At 45.0% G+C, this 22,718-nt stretch overlaps 1 protein-coding gene and 1 long non-coding RNA gene across 3 annotated transcripts; both read right to left on the reverse strand.

Annotated features, from left to right (window-relative positions):
• Window positions 1-3,608: 3,608 nt before the first annotated feature.
• On the reverse strand, window positions 3,609-21,462 carry nxnl1 (nucleoredoxin like 1). Its single transcript, XM_077198630.1, has 3 exons — window positions 21,223-21,462; window positions 12,369-12,699; window positions 3,609-4,313 (listed from the first exon to the last, which is right to left on the reverse strand). The coding sequence occupies exons 2-3, from the start codon at window positions 12,692-12,694 to the stop codon at window positions 3,995-3,997; spliced, it is 645 nt and encodes a 214-aa protein (XP_077054745.1). The 5' UTR covers window positions 12,695-12,699; window positions 21,223-21,462; the 3' UTR covers window positions 3,609-3,994.
• Window positions 10,999-12,094, reverse strand: LOC143706634 (uncharacterized). Of its 2 annotated transcripts, none has more exons than XR_013193002.1 (3): window positions 11,642-12,094; window positions 11,190-11,476; window positions 10,999-11,043 (listed from the first exon to the last, which is right to left on the reverse strand). It is a non-coding gene; the product is annotated as an uncharacterized LOC143706634 (long non-coding RNA). The 2 variants fall into 2 exon arrangements; XR_013193001.1 differs by having other exon boundaries at window positions 11,169-11,476.
• Window positions 21,463-22,718: the final 1,256 nt, after the last annotated feature.

Genomic DNA, 22,718 nt, shown 5'->3' on the forward strand with positions numbered 1-22,718 from the left:
TCTGTAAATGTCTTTTCATTGAATATATCAACAAAATGCAAAAATCATTTGGAACCTTGTTTTTTTTCAGGCTTGTTCGACTTGAACCGGCGCTGCACAGACCGATCGGTTGATGACATCAAAGTACCGCGAGAGCGATTAGAGAGCAGACGGCTCCTTATGCTTTTGAATCGCTCTCGCGGTACTTTGATGTCATCAACCGATCGGTCTGCGCAGCGCCGGTTCAAGTCGAACAAGCCTATTATCTTCAAAAAACGTCACTTCAAAATATATGCAAATTAGTGCATATTTAATTAGATAGCCTGATTAGCATATTTAAACATAAAATTACAGAAAACTTGCAATAAATTTTTTCTCCTATTCATGTGAGTAATCAACTGGTAAAGTTTCATGGTGATATCTGTAAGTTAAAATTTTTACACTATTCTTCTGTAGTGTCTCGCCTTAAGTGAACAGTGAGAGTCGCTTCCCGTCTGAGAGCCGTTTTCCCTATTTGCCTATTAATACTGACAGAATTATATGATTATCCTTTCGCTACTGCTCAGCCACACTTTAAGTAGGCTAGTCACTAACTGAATGTGATTTTGATGTGTGTGTGCGTGCGATCACGTGTGATGACATTTCCCGCTGCTGTCTACGCACATACTGTAGGCATAGGCTACAACATAACATACCATACATACCATACATATACATACAGTATCTGCGTGTGGTCGAACAGTGTGCCGAAAAGATCATACTTAATCACTGAAAAAAGTGAAACATCAGTGCAATTCATTCAAAATATATATTTGCATTGGTCCAATGGAAAATTGTGATTTTCAGTTTATACCTTCTGTTTTCACTTTGCCTCAAAGTACGTGTTACACCCTCTACACTGAAAAAAAATGATACTTTGGATTAACTTAAAAAAAATGTATGTAATCTGTTACAACTAATTTTTTTAGATTTTCTCAAATTGCAATTATGATTTAGTTAAAACCGTAAATTTTGATTTAATTTCAGACCAAAATTGTATTTTTTCCAACACAACGTTTTACCTTAACCCAAAGTAATAATATCGTTACAAAGAACGTGTAATTTTTTTTGCTTTGATACAACCAACCCTGTAAAAAATAAAATATTTTAAAAAACGGTCAATGACTGGCAGCTACGGCTGCCAAACAAAAACCGTAAAATAAAGTAAAATGGTCTAATTTAAATTAAGTGCTATAAACTGATAGATTCTCTGCCCGAGCCCGAACTGATATTTCCTGTCACTATCCTCGGGCCGGGCCTTTGGTCTACAGACGTGCACTGCCAACGCAAAAGAGTGGACTAGATTTGATGGCTAAGTGCGAGCGCGGGCGGTGCACTCGTGCGGGTTGCAGGACAATAAAACGATTCGCGGGACTCCCGCAAACTAGAAATATCTATGAATAAAACATATACAAACTAATACATTTTTATTAATCTGTTGCAGAAAAGCAACAAGAACAACTAAAACAAAATATAAATGATTTACAGGCCAGAGTTTCTTTTTATAACATGTTTGCAGCATTGAGCGATGTAGCCAATCACAGACATATGTGTTGATTTCTTGAACGCAATGGCCAATCAGAAGCATTTAAGATTTAAGATCAAGAAGCATTTAAGATCCCCTCACTGCTCAAAACGGACTTTTTCTTCAGAGCTGAATTCTGTATGCTGGTAAATCCTCTAATTATAACAAACAGAAACAAAGTGTATGTCTATATATTATGAAAGATTCATTGTGCTGTCAGCTTCATTGATAATAACAGAGATGTGTGAGATCGCGATGAACTGATGTCAGCTTTTTAGGAATTATTAAAGGAGCGCACTTTGCGCGCATTCAGTCATGCCAAACCATGCACGCCCCAGACAGCAACATAGTGTCGGCCCAGATCCGGCCCACATCCGGCACACATGGATTCCACACGTAACAGATTTGGGCCGGATCTGGGCCGACATTATGTTGCTGTCTGGGGCAGTAGCCCGCTTGGTTTTATGTTATAATAGTGGTTTGTGTGTTAATGCTTTAATAACAAATAATTTATCAGGAGCATTTATGCTGATGTGTATGATGGCGACGTAGGCTAACTTGAAACTATTTGGAGGTGCAGAAAAAAAGTCTATTTGCGGGCTTTTGCAGGCGGGAGCGGGACAAAACATGTTGCGGGCGGGAGAAAGTAGGCCTAACATAGAAAGTAGTTGAGAACGTCAGTTATAACGACCCACATATTAAAAAATATCAACATATGTTAATTCTCACTAAGATCTTCTGGTGATGTCTGACAAACACAAACTGACTGTGAGTTGCTTTGCAATTACATAGAAATAAACATGAGTTTTAATGCATGCAGAGTGTTTGTTTGGTCCAGAAACGGTATAAATTATATATAAATGAGACCATAAATGATGTTTAAAATATGTCCACAATGGCCACATTTGAACTATTTTAAACCTTGTACAGAGGTTCCATGAACGTCTATATCGGACGTGCAGAACACGTCAAAAAAAGACGTCATAAAAACTTTCATTCTGGCTCCTGAGTGGACGTCTTTTCAACGTTCGACTTTTGTGACAAAGACGTTGAAAAGACATCTTTTGGACATAATTTTGTTCAGTGGGCAGCTCAGTCCAGCCCAATGGTTAATCCGGTCATGTGCACATCAATCACAAGCCAAACATTACTAGCCTACATTTGACTGAATTTAAAAAGCCTGAATGAAAAGCCAGCTGTTATGATCCATTCCCCTAAAATGAGCCGGAATTCCCACCATGAATCACTTTCATTTTCACTTTCGAACTACTTTTTTCACCTGTAGAAATCGTTCCCACAGGTACAGGTAGGCCTATAAACTCTAATGAACAATGTCTGCGTTAGTACCCAGCGAACAGATTTTTTGTTTAAAAGAACTTTCTCCAAATATTCAGTGTTGGTTCTGGGAACGTAAAAAATGTCCAGTTTTCTTGAGGTTAAACGTGTTTTAAAAGGTATAATGTTCCTTAAATGTTCTTTCAACATAATTTTGATTAACAATTCCGAAACACACTAGGAAAGTTGATTTCTAACATTCCAAAAACATAAAAATGTCCGGTTTCCTGAATGTTAATATAATGTTATTTAAAGGTTTGTGATCCTTCTTTCAATCATACAAAATCCATGTCATTACCCCTTTAAGATAAAACTGGAAATATTTTGTTAGTCAATGTTTTAGTTAATTTACGATAAATTAAAACAACTCAGAAAAACTTTAATGTTTATTGTGATGTATTTTTAAATATGCATCATTTTTGTTATGTACTATGTGTAAAATACTTTGATTTTGATCAAAATTGATTGCTTCTTTTATTTATTTTTATATGGTGAGTGTTATTAGCATTTTGACAACTTGTTTAAACCGGACTCTGATAAAATCAAAATAAAAAATTCAAATACCTTTTTCTTTATAATCCTATTAGCTGCCGCCAATTTTGTCTGCCTGATTCTCTCAGAAAACCTTGATATGAGGAGGTCAAGTTTTAAACATCTGATTTCTAGACCAGGAAACATCATGGAAATTAGTAAAATTGCCATGGGTATATTTTATTTTATTATTTTTTTTACAAAGAATACACATTTTTTACAAGTTATGCCGAGAGAAATTTTGAGTAGAAATATATTTTTAAAGTCCTTATCCAGTCAATGAAATTCATTTGTTGAAAAGAGCGGGAAAACTGAAGAACATTCCACTCTTGTCACTTCTGGAATACTAAAATTCAATTATCTCATTTATAATAATTGAGTTATTTTAATCTGTGCACAGTTCTATAAATTAAACTCCTTTTTTGACAAAGATTGGGCTTTGAAAAGTCAAAACTTTGAGAAGTGCTCCTGTAGACCATTTATCTGTCCAGCGACGTTTACTCAACGTTGTCTCAGTCTCTAGCATTTACTCGTGACTATATGTCCATATCGCTAGTTATTCGAGCGTCAGCAAACGTTCAAACCTCAGCCCCAAGGTCCTCCTCCATCATTTCCATCTTCCTCTCCGTCCTCGTCCTTTTTCTTTTTCTTTTTCTTCTTGTCCTCCACCTTGTATTTGACTCGTCGGATTGGGTCAGTCATGCTGCGCATTTTGCCGTCGTCGAACTCCTCATTCATCATGAAGTTCCTGTCAATAAGCTCCGCCCCTTCTTGCCAGTTGCGGTAGCAGTCCGGTCCGAGCGCGCACATCTCCGACACGGCATCGGGCGAGAGGACGGAGCAGTCCGGACGCAGGACCACCACCCTCGGGAGATCCTGCACCTCGAACATCTCGCCCAGCTCCCTGCAAACAACACACACATGACACTACTGATGGAAACACTGGTATACTTATAGCATATAGATCAGTGGTTCTCAACCTTTTAGTCAATGATTTATTCAAATATCTCCCAATGGAGGCAAACTAGAAGTGTCATTAAATTGAAATAAATAAAATTAAAGAATCCTATGTGAAAAGCTAGATGTCACTCCCAAAAATGTTGCATTCCCCTGAGAAACTTTGCCTTCATTCACAAAACTTTAGCGTTCCCCCGAGAAACTTTGCATTCCCCCAAAAAACTTTGCGTTCGTTCGCAAAACTTTTGCGTTCCCCCGAGAAACTTTGCATTCCCCCAAAAAATTTTGCGTTCGTTTGCAAAACTTTTGTGTTCCCTCCCAAAACCTTTGTGTTCCCTTGAGAAACTTTGTTTTTATTTGCAAAACTTCTGCGTTCACTCCCAAAACTTTTGCATTGCTCTGAGAAACGTCTCGGTTACGTATGTAACCCTCGTTCCCTGAGTAGGGAACGGAGACGTTACGTCGGATGACGACGAATGGGGTTTCGCTTAGAACACCTATCGACTTCGAGTATTACAAAACGAGCCAATGGCAAAGAAATGCCATGGGTCTGCGGAATTTGCATGACGTAACTCCGCCCCACCTCGTGGGTATAAAAGGAGGACGCCGGCAACAGGCAGATATGTTTCTTCGCTGAGGAGCCAAGACTGAGCTCAGGCGATCCCCGCGGTACAGCGGAAAGTGGCAGGCAGACGTAACGTCTCCGTTCCCTACTCAGGGAACGAGGGTTACATACGTAACCGAGACGTTCCCTTTCGTTGTCACTCCGAGTTACGTCAGATGACGACGAATGGGATTACCAGTCTAATCACGCCACCTTCTCAGCTGTCTTCCAGTGCCCCGCGTAAATCTGAGATCCCTGTCGTGAGACTGGCACGGACGAAGGACTCCTATTTAGCACAGGAATACCAAGGTACACTGGGGAGCATATCCCAAATTCAGGGGAAATATGCAATTACTGCCAACCCAGAGGGGGGGACTTAGAGAATACACATGTGACCCGAAGGAGACATGGAGAACACTGGGGTGTCCAGCCGCAGGTGGAATATTTCAACCCCAGGGGTGGCAAGGTGGCTTGCCAAGGGAAAGACACATGCTCAAGAGGCTTACAGTGGAAATACACATGTGGGGGTCGCTCAGGGGAGGGACCATGCACACGGGAGGCACCTAGCCGACGCACAGGCAATAGACACTGGCGCCAACGTCAGGAGTGCTGGAGAAACTCAGGGCTTTTCGGGGAAGCTCACCTGAGGAGAATATCGCACGTATCCAGTCCGTGGAGTGGAATGGCGAGCAAGCGAAGACACCTGAGCGGGTCCAGTACTAGCTGGTTGAAGCGAGTACATGAGAGGACACTGGCTCCACTCGGAGATTGTAGAATCTGGCGAATGTGTTAGGTGTCGCCCAGCCTGCAGCTCTGCAGATGTCTGTTAGCGAGGCGCCATGCGCTAGAGCCCAAGAGGATGCCACACTCCTGGTGGAGTGGGCAGTCACACCAAGGGGGCACGGTCGACCTTGCTGCAGGTATGCCAAGGCAATGGCGTCCACTATCCAGTGAGACAACCTTTGCTTGGAGAGAGCCTTTCCCTTCAGCTTCCCACCATAACAGACAAAGAGCTGGTCTGAGGTCCTGAAACACTGCGTCCTGTCTACATAGGCGCGGAGGGCGCGTACTGGACAGAGCAGTGCCAAGGCTGGGTCTGCCTCCTCCGGGGGCAGCGCTTGCAGGTTCACCACCTGGTCCCGGAAGGGAGTGGTAGGAACCTTGGGCACATATCCAGGCCGGGGTCTCAGGATCACGTGAGAGTAAGCCGGCCCAAATTCCAGGCACGCTTCGTCAACGGAGAATGCATGCAAGTCCCCCACCCTCTTGATGGAGGCCAATGCAACCAGGAGCGCTGTCTTCATAGACAGGAACTTAAGCTCCACTGATTGCAAAGGCTCAAAGGGAGCACTTCGCAGGGCAGTTAGAACCACTGAGAGGTCCCAAGAGGGAACGAGAGGAGGGCGAGGAGGATTCAGTCTCCTCGCTCCTCTCAGGAACCTGATGATCAGGTCGTGCCTTCCAACAGACTTACCTTCGACTGGGTCATGGTGTGCGGCAATAGCGGCAACATAGACTTTCAGGGTGGAGGGAGACAGCCTTCGCTCCAGCCTATCTTGAAGGAAGGAAAGCACGACACTAATCGAACATCTCCGGGGGTCTTCTCGGTGAGAAGAGCACCAGTTGACGAAGAGGTTCCACTTCAACGCGTAGACGTGTCTCGTGGATGACGCTCTAGCGGAAGTGATGGTAGCCGCCACCGTAGGTGGAAGGGTACTCAAACCTGCTTCGTCCCGTCCAGGAGCCACACGTGGAGGTTCCAGAGATCGGGACGAGGGTGCCATAGGGTGCCCCGTCCCTGAGAAAGGAGGTCCTTCCTCAGGGGAATCGGCCAGGGAGGTGCTGTCGCGAGGAGTACTAGTTCGGAGAACCAGGTCCGGGTGGGCCAGTATGGCGCGACCAGAATGACCTGCTCCTCGTCCTCCCTGACCTTGCGCAGGGTCTGCGCAAGAAGGCTCACTGGGGGAAACGCATATTTGCGGCCCCGCGGCCAGCTGTGCGCCAGTGCATCCGTGCCGAGCGTGCCCTCGGTCAGGGAATAATACAGGGCGCAATGGGTCGAGTCGTGAGAGGCAAACAGATCTATCTGTGCGTCCCCGAACTGGTCCCAAATCAGCTGGACCGACTGGGGATGGAGTCGCCAATCTCCCGGGAGGGGCTGAAGCCGTGAGAGCTCGTCGGCTGCACAGTTCAGGGCTCCGGGGATATAAATGGCATGAAGCGACCTCAGATGCTTCTGACTCCATATGAGGAGGTGGCGGGCGAGTTGCGACATACGGCGGGAGCGTAGACCACCTTGATGGTTGATGTACGGTACAATGGCGGTATTGTCTGAACGGACTAGTACGTGTTGGTTCTTGAGCACGGCCCGGAAGCGGCGCAAAGCAAGACGTACGGCCAGCAACCTGAGGCAATTGATGTGCCAGAGGCGGCGGGGTCCTGTCCAGGAGCCCGCGGCAGCACGTCCATTGCACATGGCACCCCAGCCCGTGGAGGAGGCATCTGTCGTTACAACAACATGCCACGAAGCTCGTTCCAGGGGCACTCCGGCCCGTAGAAAACTGAGGTCCGACCACGGGGTGAAGGTCTGACGGCAAGACGGAGTAACTGTTACTCGGAGGGTGCCGTGTTGCCATGCCCACCTCGGGACTCGGTCGCGGAGCCAAAGCTGAAGCGGTCTCATATGAAGCAATCTGAGCGGCGAACCGCGGCTGCAGATGCCATATGCCCCAGGAGCCTCTGAAGAAACTTCAGTGGAACCGCCCTCTTGCGCTTGATAGTCTCAGGCAAGTCAGCAATGGCTGAGTGGAGAAGGCGACCAAGTCCATACCGAGAAAAGAGCTCCTCTGCACGGGGCAAAGTCTACTCCTTCCCCGGTTGACCCGAAGGCCCAGACGAGCTAGGTGCCGGAGCACTGGGTCCCTGTATTCGCAAACCTGGTCTCAGGAGTGAGCTTAAGACAGCCAGTCACCGAGATAGTTCAGGATGCGAACCCCGTGTTCCCATGGAGGAACAAAGGCAGCCTCAACAACCTAGTGAAGGCGCGAAGAGACAGGGCTAGCCCGAATGGGAAAACAGCGTACTGATATGCGCGCGCCCTGACAGCAAACCAAAGGTATGTTCTGAGTAGAGGGAGAACGGAGACATAAAAGTAGGCGTCCTTCAGGTCGATCGCTGCAAACCAATCCTGTGGCCGCACACATCCAGAAATGCGTTTGGCCAGGAGCATCTTGAACGGCAGCCTTTGAAGGGAGCGGTTCGGACCAGGATTGGCCGTAACCCACCAGACTTCTCCGGGACAATGAGGTAGGGGCTGTAGACCCGGACCTCCTTTCGGCTGGAGGGACAGTCTCAATCGCACCCTTCGCCAGTAGGGTAGCAACCTCCGCTCTCATGATAGGGCATAGCCATCGACCAAAGTGGAGCGGACTCCCCTGAAGTGGGGAGGAGACCGTGCGAACTGAATCGCATAGCCGAGCCGATGGTTCGCGCGATCCAGCGGAACAGATAGGGAAGCTCTAGGCAGGCTCCCAACTGTGCCAGCGGCGTCGAGAACCAGAGAGAATAGAGAATAAGGATTCTTCCCCGGCCCTCCCCCGGGGAAAGGAGTGGTCCTGCTACCAGCTCCTGGAAAGAACTGAGTCCCATCTCTGAGGAGCCCATCCCAAGAGCGCCGCTTAACCCGGCGTGTAGCGGGGGGCGGGGCTGGAGAGGACTGTTTTGGCGTCCGACCGCGGCCTCCAGAGCCGGCCCGGCTGAGCGGGCGGGGTGGGAGCCGCGGGGGGCGCCCACGGCGGTGGGCAGACCGAGGGACCTGAGCGGACGGCGGGGCCGTCGGGACAGAGTCAACCTCAGTCTGCTCCATCCCCGAGGAGCCCGTCTCAGGAGCGCCGCTTAACCCGGCGTGTAGCGGGGGGCGGGGCTGGAGAGGGGCTGTGGCGTCCGCCCACAGCCCCCAGAGCCGGCCCGGGTGAACGGGCGGGGTGGGAGCCGTGGAAGGGCGCCTTCGGCGGTGGGCAGACCGAGGGACCCGGGCGGACGGCGGGGCCGTCGGGACGGAATCAACGTCAGTCTGCTCATGAGCGGCTGAGAGCTGTTGGTCAAGCCCTCAACCGCACTGCCGGAGAGGCCGACCTGGGATATGGGAATGTCGGACAGACGGGTTCGCGCGACATCCAGCACATCAGACAGGTTCAGCCACAGAATGGTGAGCATCACCTGACCCAGGGAGCGTACGGCCACTTTCGTCGCTCGGAGAGCAAGGTCAGTGACGGCGCGCAGCTCAGTGAAGAGCCCTGGGTCAGTCCCGCCCTCGTGCAGGTCCATGAGTATCTGGGTCAGGTGGACCAGCAGAATGACCATGGCATGCAGAGAGGCGGCTGCCAGTCCCGTGGCACTATAGGATCTCGCCACAAGCGTAGACGAAAAACTACAGGCCACGGGCGGGTGCTTAGGATTGCGCCGAGAAGAAGCACTCTGAGGACACATAGCATCGCAACAGAGCGTTCAGCCGGGGGAACCCCAGTGTACCCAAGGGCAGCGGCCCCATCGAGGGGAGGAAAGGCGGATGAGATCAGCGAGCGGTCCTGAGAAGACAAGGGGGTCTTCTAGGACTTCGAGATCTCATCATGCACGTCCGGGAAGAGAGGTATTGGGGTTTGCCACGGACGAGGGTCGGCGGCCTTATCCAAAACCAATCGTCCCAGGAAAGCATGGCCGTCATCTCCGGATCAGACTCAGGCACAGCCGTATGCACACCGGAAGGTGGCAGCTGTGACGAGCCCTCACTTCCAGAAGACTCAAGCCCACCTAGTGATGCTGCAACAGACATGGCATCTTCCTCTGTAGCTTCAACTGAAACACGCGGGCCCCCAGAGGGTAGACTCGCGGGAATCAGCAGTTCACTAGCGGGCACCGTCATTGAAGAGGGGGGCTGGGGTCACGGGCACATAGTCGGCGCCTTGTTCCAGACCGTAACCCTCAGGTCACCCTGGCCACCCGCCGAAGATCGGGGGGTGGATGAGGGGACTCTCACTCTTGCGAGTTCACCGAGTCTCGACCTATTTATGACGCCATGATCACGTTCCCTTGCGAGAACATGAGTCACCCACGAGCGCTGTTCAAGCATGATCAAACACACTAGACAGCGCTCGTGCCCATCAGAGTCCGATACCAGTCCGCTGCAACCAGAAATGCACGGGCGAGCCGTCTTTAAAAAGACGTGCCGCGTACGAGCTCTTTTATGAGAGGAGAGAAAAAACTCCGCGATGTTGAAGCGCACAGGGAGACACACACACACTGGCAGATTACTGCACAGATCAGCAGGCACTGTGAGCTCGCTGCAGATCGCCGTCACACCAACACCGGAGAGAGAAGCTCGTCTCGTAGAGCGAAGTCAGAGATGACTGTGGAGTGAAGAAATGCTCTTGGCTCCGAAGCGAAAACATATCTGCCTGTTGCCGGTGTCCTCCTTTTATACCCACGAGGTGGGGCGGAGTTACGTCATGCAAATTCCGCAGACCCATGGCATTTCTTTGCCATTGGCTCGTTTTGTAATACTCGAAGTCGATAGGTGTTCTAAGAGAAACCCCATTCGTCGTCATCCGACGTAACTCGGAGTGACAACGAAAGGGAACTTTGCTTTCGTTCGCAAAACTTTTGCGTTCCCCTGAGAAACTTTTGCATTCCCCTGAGAAACTTTTGCGTTCCCCTGAGAAACTTTTGCATTCCCCTGAGAAACGTTTGCGTTCCCCTGAGAAACTTTTGCGTTCCCCTGAGAAACTTTTGCGTTTCCCTGAGAAACTTTTGCGTTCCCCTGAGAAACTTTTGCGTTCCCCCGAGAAAATTTTGCGTTCCCCCGAGAAAATTTTGCGTTCCCCTGAGAAACTTTTGCGTTCCCCTGAGAAACTTTTGCGTTCCCCCGAGAAAATTTTGCGTTCCCCTGAGAAACTTTTGCGTTCCCCCGAGAAACTTTTGCGTTCCCCTGAGAAACTTTTGCGTTCCCCCGAGAAACTTTGCATTCCCCCAAAAACTTTGCGTTCGTTCGCAAAACTTTTGTGTTCCCTCCCAAAACCTTTGTGTTCCCTTGAGAAACTTTGTTTTTATTTGCAAAACTTCTGCGTTCACTCCCAAAACTTTTGCATTCCCCTGAGAAACTTTTGCGTTCCCCTGAGAAACTTTTGCATTCCCCTGAGAAACTTTTGCGTTCCCCTGAGAAACTTTTGCGTTCCCCTGAGAAACTTTTGCATTCCCCTGAGAAACTTTGATGTTCCCCAAAAGACTTTGCGTTCATTCGCAAAACTTTTGCTTTCCCTTGTGAAACTTTGCGTTCATTCGCAAGACTTTTGCTTTCCCTTGTGAAACGTTTGCGTTCCCCTGAGAAACTTTTGCATTCCCCTGAGAAACTTTGATGTTCCCCAAAAGACTTTGCGTTCATTCGCAAAACTTTTGCTTTCCCTTGTGAAACTTTTCGTTCGTTCACAAAACTTTTGCGTTCCCCTGAGAAACTTTACGTTCATTCGCAAAACTTTTGCTTTCCCTTGTGAAACTTTGCGTTCATTCGCAAAACTTTTGCATTCCCTTGTGAAACTTTTCGTTCGTTCACAAAACTTTTGCGTTCCCCTGAGAAACTTTACGTTCATTCGCAAAACTTTTGCTTTCCCTTGTGAAACTTTGCGTTCATTCGCAAGACTTTTGCTTTCCCTTGTGAAACTTTGCGTTCATTTGCAAGACTTTTGCTTTCCCTTGTGAAACTTTGCGTTCATTCGCAAGACTTTTGCTTTCCCTTGTGAAACTTTGCGTTCATTTGCAAGACTTTTGCTTTCCCTTGAGAAACTTTCCGTTCATTCGCAAAACTTTTGCTTTCCCTTGTGAAACTTTTCGTTCGTTCACAAAACTTTTGCGTTCCCCTGAGAAACTTTACGTTCGTTCACAAAACTTTTGCTTTCCCTTTAGAAACTTTGCATTCGTTCGCAAAACTTCTGCAGTCCCTCCCAAAACGTTTGTTCCCTCGAGAAACATTGTGTTCGTTCGCAAAACTTTTGCGTTTGTGTTCCCCAAAAAACGTTGCATTTATTCGCAATACTTTTTCTTTGCCTTGAGAAACTTCGTGTTCATTCGCAAAACTTTTGTTCCCTAAAAAACTTTCCGTTCGTTCGCAAAACTTTTGCGTTCCCTCTCAAAACTTTGTGTTCCCTCGAGAAACATTGTGTTCGTTTGCAAAACTTTTGCGTTCCCCTAAGAAACTTTTGCGTTCACTCCCAAAACTTTTGAGTTCCTTGCAGACTCTTTGATGTGTGCTGAAAGGCCCCCAACCCCCTGGTAGAGAACCACTGTACTAGAAATCCCCATTTCATATTTTGCATGCTAGCATGCTATTCGAAACAGAAGTGCGTGTACTTCCTGTAGGTGTCTTTGTAGGGCAGGAACAGGCAGCGTTTGGGCAGCTCCTTCAGGAACTTCTCTTGCTGCTCCTCGGACGAGTCCAGTGAGACATACAGCAGAACCAGCTGGGCGGATCGCTCCACGTAGAACTCGTCAGTCAGCTTCTTGTAGAAGTCTTTGAGCGTCGGAGCGAAGTCCTGACACTTCTCACACTCGCCCGAGCCGAAGAACAGCATGAGGATGCGGTTCTGGAGACGCAGGATGATCTCGCGCTCCGTGTCCAGCTCGTCTCTGTCTTTGTTGTTCTTCACCAGAACCTTCCCCAGGAACAGGTCCACCATGACAGCTTCGAGAGAGAGAGAGAGAGAGAGAGAGAGAGAGAGAGAGAGAGAGAGAGAGAGAGAGAGAGAGAGAGAGAGAGAGAGAGAGAGAGAGAGAGAGAGAGAGAGCTCATTTACTCATGTACTCATTTATTTCTTTTGAACTTTCTATTCATCAAAGAATCCTGAAAAATGGTTTCCGTAAAAACACGAAGCAGCATGACTATTTTCAACATTAACAATAATCAGAAATGTTTCTTGAGCATCAACTCATCATAGATGATGTTATACTGATTTCTGAAGGATCATGTGACACTGATGACTGGAGTAATGATGCTGAAAATTCAGCTTTGATCAATAACAATATTTTACAGTATTATATAACATTGTTACAGTATTACAATATTACAGTCAGCATTGAACCAAACCTCAAACAAAAGTGTTCTCGTATCTAAGGGACTAGTGGGCTTGAAAGGAAGTTTACGTTATTTTTTTAACTGCAAATGTAAAAATGTGCAACTTTTAGAAAAACACATTTAAACATGAAGCAACCATTAACCATTAAGCCGTTTATTAACCCTTTAAGTGGCACCCCTTCCTTTTTTGAATAGACATGAAAATGAACATTCTGAACTTAAATGTTTATAATTCAAGAATGCTTTGGAATATAGATCTAAGATAGGTCTTGTTTTAAAGAAGACATTTGGCAGATTTTTGTAGAATTGAAATAAATTAAGGAAGTGTTAGAAATATCTTTCTCCTTCAGCATACAAAACAATAGTCTATGTATGATTTTTATACTAGGCAGCAAAACTGCCACGTCTGTACATTTTTCCTTTTCGTGTTTAAGCTAAACATCTGGTATCCATTAAGAGAGGACTACTCAGCCCCTCCTTTCTCAATGTTCGTTCCTTTCTATACATTGTGTGTTTGAAAAGGTTTTCCTGTGGAAATCTAACAGGATATTGCCCATATTAAGAAGCTGTTATATAACGTCTATATGATATCTATGATGTAATGTTTGATTTTATTGGTTAGACTTGTATTCTTTTGTTTAAGACTTTCACTATATAAACCCTAGACAAAGGATATTGGGTTGAGCTTCTACTCCAACCAGCGCTGGTTTATTGTATTATCTGTTCATAATAAAGGACCAAGAATTGGGGCACTTTTCGTTTGGACCATTTCATTTCCATTTCTAACAATTTGGGTTGCTCGTCCGGGATTTCTCCAGACAGGTAAGAATTAAAAATTTTTTTTACAAAAGAAAAGGTTGATTCTTCCTGTCTGCTGAGAAAATTTTACCTATAGTGCCGTGATTTTCACCATATTTGGTGAAATTTGTTTGTTTGTCCGTCGTATATGCGGGACGCCTGTCCGTCGTATATGCGGGACGCCTGTCCGTCGTATATGCGGGACGCCTGTCCGTCGTATATGCGGGACGCCTGTCCGTCGTATATGCGGGACGATTTGTCCGTCGTATATGCGGGACGTTTGTCCGTCGCATAAATAAATGCGGGACGTTTGTCCGTCGCATAAATAAATGCGGGACGTTTGTCCGTCGTATAAATAAATGCGGGACGTTTGTCCGTCGTATAAATAAATACGGGACGTTATCCTCGTGTTTGTGTTTGAACGCGGGAAGATCGGAAGGAAAACTGATCACTTTCCTCCGTTTGGAAATATAGATTTGACACGAGATATTCGGTTTTTCTCTTGCAAATTATATTTCGATTTACCTTTGGTCTTGGTTATGGATAGATAATACATTATTTTATTTTATTATTATTATTTTTTTATTTTTTTTTTCTCTCTCTCTCTCAGTTTTTCTCTTCTCTTATTTCTCTCTTTATTGGCCAATTTACTAACACAATTAATTTTCTACTGCATGTTTTTTATTTTGCTTTCTATTTGGCCATACTTATTTGTTTAAGTTGCATCACGGAGAAATTTTTGTGTTGATAATGGGGAATAAAATTAGTCCACCGTTAAAAGATGAATCTCCGAAAGACTTTATGATTAGAAATAATCAAGCATTTTTTACGGAGCCATATTTGTCAAATTTAGCTGGCTGGTCAACTGGCAAAACACAATTAGATCCGTTTCCCCGTGACGGCTCATTCAAAGACGCGGATTTACGCGCCGCAAAAGATATGATTTTTGGAAATTGGGGCGACCCCGATTGGGATTATTCTTACATGAAACAATCTTATAAAATTTGGAAGGACATGCAATGTTATTGGAACAAAGGTCCACAAAGAGTTGACAATACAGGCAATAATATGATTCCACAAACTGAATTGGCTGTGACAGAGAGTGTAGTTTCTGCCGTCCTTTCTTCTCCGGCCGAGAGAGACAGAAATTCTCTGCTAGGGGAGGGGCTCTCGCAGCCTATGGAGGAGAAAAAAAGGCTCTCACAGTCTGTGGAACAGCAAGTTGTCCCGCAGCCTGTTGTAGCAAAAACCCCCCTACCTCCAAAATACGAGTGTATTCCGACTCTTTCTGAACCAACAAAAAATAGATTGTACCCCGATCTGACGACTGCGACTTTGTGTCCTTTTGTTGAAACTTCAGAAGGATTCAAAGTTCATCCGTTGCAAATTTCTGAAGTGATGGCTATTTCTAAGGAATTGCCAGACCCAGCACGGTCGCCACATCAATTTGTTTCGATGCTTAAACGCTTAACGGCGTACAGCCAACTTACTGGTCGTGATTATCGTTTTATTTTGACTAAAACGTTGCCTGCCGACATTACAGAGGAAGAATTAATTGCTGAGGTTGATTTGTTAGACCCAGTGAACGACTCACCACCCGTCCGGAGTATTGTGTTTAAAGATTCGGATCCTGTTGATTTGTCCGACCCCACAAGCGCATTTAGGATCGCTGATTACGGGGACTATAATCCCGACTGGATTTGGGCCAGTCCTGGTAAACTGAAACTATTTTTCAAACAACTGACTGCCTTTTTAGTGAAGTTGTCTTCTGCTAAACAGGACATTTCTCACGCAGCGAACACAAAGCAAAAGGTGGGAGAAAGTCCACTTGCATTTTTTAATCGATTTCGAAATGCTTGGATTCACGAATCTGCGATTCCTATTGATGAGGATAATTGTTTGTTGTTTGTGAACACGTTTTTGAATAACATGCACAACGAGACTGCACAAATGATTCGAATCACTACCACCAACATTAGTAACATTTCTGTTGATGAATTGGGCAGACGCTTGCGTGAACTTTCGTCTGCTGGGGCATTTGACCACTCCAGAGGAAAAGTTCCCGCAATGTTTCAAGTTAGTTCCGCTGTCCAAAATCGCCCGCCACCCAATGACAGAAGGGACATAATGTGTTTTTTCTGTGGGTGTCGCGGACACACGCAACGCTTTTGTAAGAAAAGAGCTGAGAGATTTCAGCGAAATAATGATAAACAGATGTTCAGGCGCTCTGATGGCCCGATGCCAAAACCCCCTCCCTTCATTCCTCCCTCTGAAAGACAGAGACCTGTTTATCCAAACGCATGGCAAAAGCAATGACTGTGCGGAGAAAAGGTGCTGCATTTTTCTGATAACTTTTCACAGATTTCAATGAGTTATGCAAACAAGTCAAATGTTTTGCCCTTTATTGAATTGAATGTTGACCACAAGCCATATGTTTTTTTAATTGACAGCGGCGCCTCCATCTCATCGCTGTCTTCTACTGTGTATGAGGGACCAATTACAGAAAAAAAACTAAATTCTATAGGAATAGACAATGTTCCTGTGGTTTGTAATTTGACACCAACTTTACCAGTTACCTCTAATGATGTACCATCATTATTCAAAATGCATGAGTTTGCAATAATTCCCGATTCTCCATTCTGCTTGTTAGGAAGAGATTTAATGCACAAGATGGGTGTTAAATTGGAATTTGACTCTGACTCTTTGCAACTCATGTTTCCAGCAGCCTTTTCTCTTACGACTGACACAGGAAGTGCTCCCTTCGAGGATGTGTCTGCAACTGAGCTCGGACAGGAAGTTGCTGGGGTAAACCCGAAACTGTGGGCGGCGCATAAGGATGACGTAGGCCTACTCGACATTCAACCTTATGTGGCCAATTTGACAACGAATAGGCCTGTGTTTCAAAAACAATACCCGCTGTCAAAGGAAAAAGAGGAGGGAATTCGACTTCTCATTGATCAGTTTCTGGCTCAAGGCATTCTGGTCCCCACTCATTCACCTTACAACACACCAATTAATCCAATCAGGAAAGCAAATGGTTCTTGGCGCTTAACGCAAGATTTGAGAAAAATTAATGAATTGATAAAACCACTTGCTCCCATTGTGCCAGATGTACGGACTATTATTAATTCTATTCCTTTGGAACATACATTTTTTTCTGTTATTGATTTATGCTCCGCCTTTTTCAGCATTCCTGTTGACCAACGAACACAGCCACTTTTTGCTTTCTGTTTTCAGAATTGCCAATACAGCTGGACTAGATTACCCCAGGGATTTAAGGACTCTCCGGCCGTTTTCTCCGCTGTAGTGCACGCAACGCTGAAGGATGTCAGACTCCCTCCTGACACCTGTCTGCTCCAATACGCTGATGACATTCTCGTCACTGGTGCTTCTGCGGACCTGTGTGCTGCTGCCACTACTATTGTCTGCAACGTTTTAGCAGAGGCTGGTTTCAAGGCATCTAAAGAGAAACTTCAGTGGGTGAAGAGGAAAGTCACTTACCTCGGCCATGAACTGTCACAAGGCCAAGTTCGCCTGTCGGCGGACAGAGTCAAAGCTATCGCTTCGTTCAAGCACCCATCAACACGAAAGCAAATGCAAAGCTTTCTGGGACTGGTCAATTACTGTCGATCATGGGTACCGAACTGTTCCATGTATGACAAAATCCTGCGAGATGCTACGCTGGATGACAAAGAGGACATTACATGGACAAGTGAAATGGACCAAGCGTTCAGACATTTAAAGTCCTCCCTGTTAAGGCCTCCTGCCCTCGGCCTTCCGTCCTATACCGACGATTTTCACCTGTACGTGCACGAAGGTGGGGGCACGGCCGCGGGAATCCTGGCCCAAGAGCATGGGGGTACCTTTCGTCCTGTAGCTTATTTGTCTAAAACTCTTGATCCAGTGGCTCGGGGACTCCCGGCCTGTTTACGTGCAGTGGCTGCTGCAGCGATCATGGTACAGGATGCTGAAAGGGTTGTTTTATCACATCCACTCACAGTTCACACATCACACCAAGTGGGAACAATTATGCGAAATATTTCTACTCAACACATGTCTGCTCAACGCCGTTCTGGCTATGAGGCTATATTATTAGCAACTGATAATTTAACATTGAAAGTAACTTCTGTTATTCATGGCCCTACTGTACATCTGCACAGGTTGTTGACGGATGGTGAATTTGAGAGCGATGACCACGACTGCTTGACCAGACTCCAAACTTCGACTGCCTGCAGGCCAGATGTGTCTACATCTGTCCTGGAGGAGGGAGATAATTGGTATATAGACGGATCCTGTTTCAAGCCAAATGACAATTTATACTTGTGTGGATATGCTATTGTTGAATTACCTGATCGTGTAATTGAGGCATATTCGTTGCCATATAAATCAGCGCAAGTAGCAGAATTAATTGCTCTAACGAGAGCTTGTAAATTGGCAAAAGGTCAGTGCATCAATATATACACTGACTCCAAATATGCGTACGGCGTTGTCCATGATTTTGCTAAATTGTGGGAAGAAAGAAATTTCAAAACCTCCGACGGAAAACCAATTTCCCATCATAACATCGTGGCCGAGCTCATCAGTGCAGCACAGCAACCATCGAAACTTGCTGTTATTAAAGTACCTGGTCATAAAACAGGTGACTCAGATGAGGCTAAGGGAAACAGGTTTGCAGATGAAGTCGCGAAATGGGCTGCTAAAGAAGTAATACTTAGTCCATATGTAAATGACCAGAGCACCGAGGTGCCTATGATGAACTCGTCGCTAATCAATGATTTGGACATTAAAGCACTACAAGCTAACCCTACGCAAGCCGACCTGATTCATTGGGCCGCGAACGAAGTAAAACCAGATCAAGCTGGTATTTTAAGAGACAAGCAGGGTAGAATCGCTCTACCAGCATCCACCGTTGTAATGCTGTGCAGGCATTATCACGGGGTATCACACGTGTCAAAAGAAAAAGTGATCCAAAATTTGAATCAATCATACTGCATAGCAAATGTTCGAAAGAATAATTTGTTGATATTGGATGCTTGCTTGGTGTGTGCACAAACAAACAGACACAAGGCAACTCGCCATGATGCTTTACCGCATCCTGAGCTTCCTTTTCAATATTTACAGATCGATTTTACACATATGCCTCCATGTGGAAATAACAAATATTTGCTCGTGATTGTTGATCGATTTTCGAAGTGGCCAGAAGCTTTTCCGTGTGGTAAAGAAAACGCGCAGACGGTAGTAAAGGTTCTTGCAAAAGAAATTATACCGCGTTTCGGTATTCCAACCGTTATAGCAAGTGATAATGGAACTCCGTTTGCTTCAAAAGTCACACAATTATTAGCCAAAGAACTTAATATTAATTGGCACTTCCATATTCCCTATTCTCCGCAATCCTCAGGGAATGTGGAACGGACCAATAAGACGATAAAAGAACGTCTGAATAAGGCGTGTCTAGATACAGGCAGAAATTGGGTTGATTTGCTGCCTACCGTATTGACGGAAATGAGAATGTCTCCATCGGCAACCACAAAAATGTCTCCATTTGAAATTCTAATGGGTAGACCTTTCCCGACCCCTTGGGTCAGAGGTCGCGCTGGCAATCTCTCCACAGGTGACACGGAGGTGATCATTGCAGATTACGTGGATTCCCTAGTTAGAACGTTGAATGGCATAAATGGTGATGTCTCTCTCTCTCTCCCTCTTCCTTCAGAAAAGCCAACGCACCCGTTTGTTCCAGGACAGCAGGTGCTCATAAAGTGTTTGAAGCCCACGAAACTCGGTGAGCCGAACTACCTAGGACCATCCACTGTTATCGCTGTGACGAGGACAGGTGTTCTGACTGATCTCCAGCCCCAGTGGATCCATGCTAGCCGAGTGAAAGCAGCTCCATCCCAGGGGAACGCATAAGCCTATGCGGCAGCAGTGATCGAAACGAGAACGAGGAAGAGAAGTAGACGAAGAACGAGATTGCTGATTGAGATTAGCAATAATTATAACTGAATCCATTAAGATTCATCATGCTATGAATACTGTTGTATCCTCCCAATATGCTTTGATGAATAGAACTGTTAAGTATTAGTGATTTTGAAGGAAATGTTTGATTGAAGAATATCTCATGTATTATTGTACTAGAATGAGTATGCTGAAAAGTATGTGATACGATAATTCTATTATAATCATCTTATCAAAGTGGCCATTGTTAGAAATATCTTTCTCCTTCAGCATACAAAACAATAGTCTATGTATGATTTTTATACTAGGCAGCAAAACTGCCACGTCTGTACATTTTTCCTTTTCGTGTTTAAGCTAAACATCTGGTATCCATTAAGAGAGGACTACTCAGCCCCTCCTTTCTCAATGTTCGTTCCTTTCTATACATTGTGTGTTTGAAAAGCTCCTAGGATCCTAAGGATCCTGTGGAAATCTAACAGGATATTGCCCATATTAAGAAGCTGTTATATAACGTCTATATGATATCTATGATGTAATGTTTGATTTTATTGGTTAGACTTGTATTCTTTTGTTTAAGACTTTCACTATATAAACCCTAGACAAAGGATATTGGGTTGAGCTTCTACTCCAACCAGCGCTGGTTTATTGTATTATCTGTTCATAATAAAGGACCAAGAATTGGGGCACTTTTCGTTTGGACCATTTCATTTCCATTTCTAACAGGAAGTGAAACAGAAAAAACGTTATACGTTAGTTTATGAAAATGTACATTTGTAATATTTAATTATTCATATTTTAGATATAATATATATTTTCAAAACATGTTGGTCTCTAAAACGGCAAGAAAATCAAAGTCAAAAATCTGAACAAATTGTGTTTAAAAGTGTAGGTTGATATCTCAAAAAATTATATCTCAGTACCATACTTCAGTACTGCCCATATTAGGGCGCCTCCATTTCCATATGTGGTTTGAGCGATCTGAACCATTATTTTAACAATTTTCATACAATTTATGAAGTAGACATCCTATTCAGAAGTAGTATGGGAAGTTTGGCAGATTTTGATATGAATTCAACCTTTTCATGTTCGTCGCTATTTCAAAATAAAGGTCTGAACACGCCCTTAGGAGTATGAAAATATTTTTGTTGCAAATTGATAAATTATGGCTCCTCTGTAATTTATTTTGACAATCAGTCACCAAATATGGAAACTAGAGATTGTAAGCTTTCAAATGATATATAGTTTGTCAAGATTAGTTTAGGTTTAGTAGGATATTACTGTTTTAATATGTAATGGCTATGGGCCCACCGGTGGGCCGGTGACACGCCGCATGTTGCATCTACAACCCTAAAAACTCACTTAAAGCGAGGTATTCATACGCACCTTCAGTGACCGAGTCTCGCTGTCGATCAGAACCGAACCGTGCATGAGTTCAGATGAATGCGGTCCTGCAGGGTGAACATGTTGAGTTTCCCGTCACCACACACAGAGATTACAGGGTTAAAGAGACTCCAGTGAGTGTGTGTATTTACTCTCCCGTCTCAGAGAGATCTGAGGATACAGCGAACAGACCACCTCGTCTACATAAACCCACCGTCATAATCCTAGAGAGAGAGAGAGAGAGAGAGAGAGAGAGAGAGAGAGAGAGAGAGAGAGAGAGAGAGAGAGAGAGAGAGAGAGAGAGAGAGAGAGAGAGAGAGAGAGAGAGAGAGAGAGAGAGAGAGAGAGATTAGTACCAATAGTCTCTTCAGGGGTGTTTAGTCTAACATGTCATAATTGAAATGACCCATCAAAAGCAAAGCATCTTGCATCGCTGAGATTCAAAAACACATTTTTGTTTGTCTTTAATGATGAAGACGACTCATGTCGCACTCAGGACGGATTATGGCCGTGTTTGTCAGAGATCCCATAAGCCCTCTTGGCTGAAAATACACCAAGGCCTTGATAATCCAACAGAGAGAGTGAGCGAGTGAAAACAGGAGTGGCATCCGAAGGCAAAATAGATTGATATGTGGATGAGTTTTATATGCTAATGATACATTAGTAAGACTGGAAAAACTGGAAGATGCCAAGCCGTTTGGACTGAGAAACGACTACACCCCGAGAAGACAAAGGCTGTTTCTGGAAAATAACATTTGAACTCTCCCTTGAGAAACTATAGCATCCCATCCGAAACACAATCACACTGTCAATCACATCAGGATTGTATTACTCTACATCTCTTTCACTTCATCCCATTTTCCCCCATCTCTTCTCTCTCTCATGCTGGGATCACCTGAAATTCACCCAAAAATCTATAAGGTTTAATGTGAACAATTATCATACAACACTATACATGTTTGGTATCATTTGAAATGCCTGAGTGTGAAATGTCTCCTCCCCACAGAAGTAAACCAAAAGCTTATACACTTTTTTAAGAGTTTAAGATATCTTGCTTACTGTGGTGGGCTGGTAATGCAAGTTACCTTCTGTCCTCAGTAAGGTGTAAACTATACCAAAGTCTTGGAGCGTGAATAATGCAGGTTCACATTGTTAGCACATGTTTCCATATGAAAGAGTTTCTGTCTTGGTCTGAGCTAAAGCCGTCTTTTTAGTCAGATCAAACCGTCATGAATGTTCTCAGACACTACTGTATTTTTTTTCTACTGTCAGGTATTCATACTTTCTCTTTAATCCAGAGCGTTTGATGCTTTTTATTGATTATCTTTGAATTGATTATGCAATTGACATGATACTTTTACCTGACTGATAATAAATCGCTACATTTCATTTTATTCTGACTTACTCTGAAATTATTTTCTCAAGTAGATTAAGTGAACGTTGCCGCAAATCTGCGTCAGTAACTCTCAGGAAGCCCAAACTGGACAGACCGGTAAGTG

The sequence above is a fragment of the Siphateles boraxobius genome, unplaced genomic scaffold, assembly GCF_051911475.1.
Source record: "Siphateles boraxobius isolate OS27281-9 unplaced genomic scaffold, OSU_SipBor_1 111, whole genome shotgun sequence".
Classification (NCBI taxonomy): domain Eukaryota; kingdom Metazoa; phylum Chordata; class Actinopteri; order Cypriniformes; family Leuciscidae; genus Siphateles; species Siphateles boraxobius.

What these genes read in the sequence shown, in the direction of transcription:
- nxnl1 (XM_077198630.1), bottom strand. Translation starts at nt 12,694, where the DNA reads ATGGTGGACCTGTTCCTGGGGAAGGTTCTGGTGAAGAACAACAAAGAC. An exon ending in TACAAAGACACCTACAGGAA is followed by an intron (nt 4,314 to 12,368) that starts GTACACGCACTT and finishes TGTTGTTTGCAG; the next exon opens with GGAGCTGGGCGAGATGTTCG.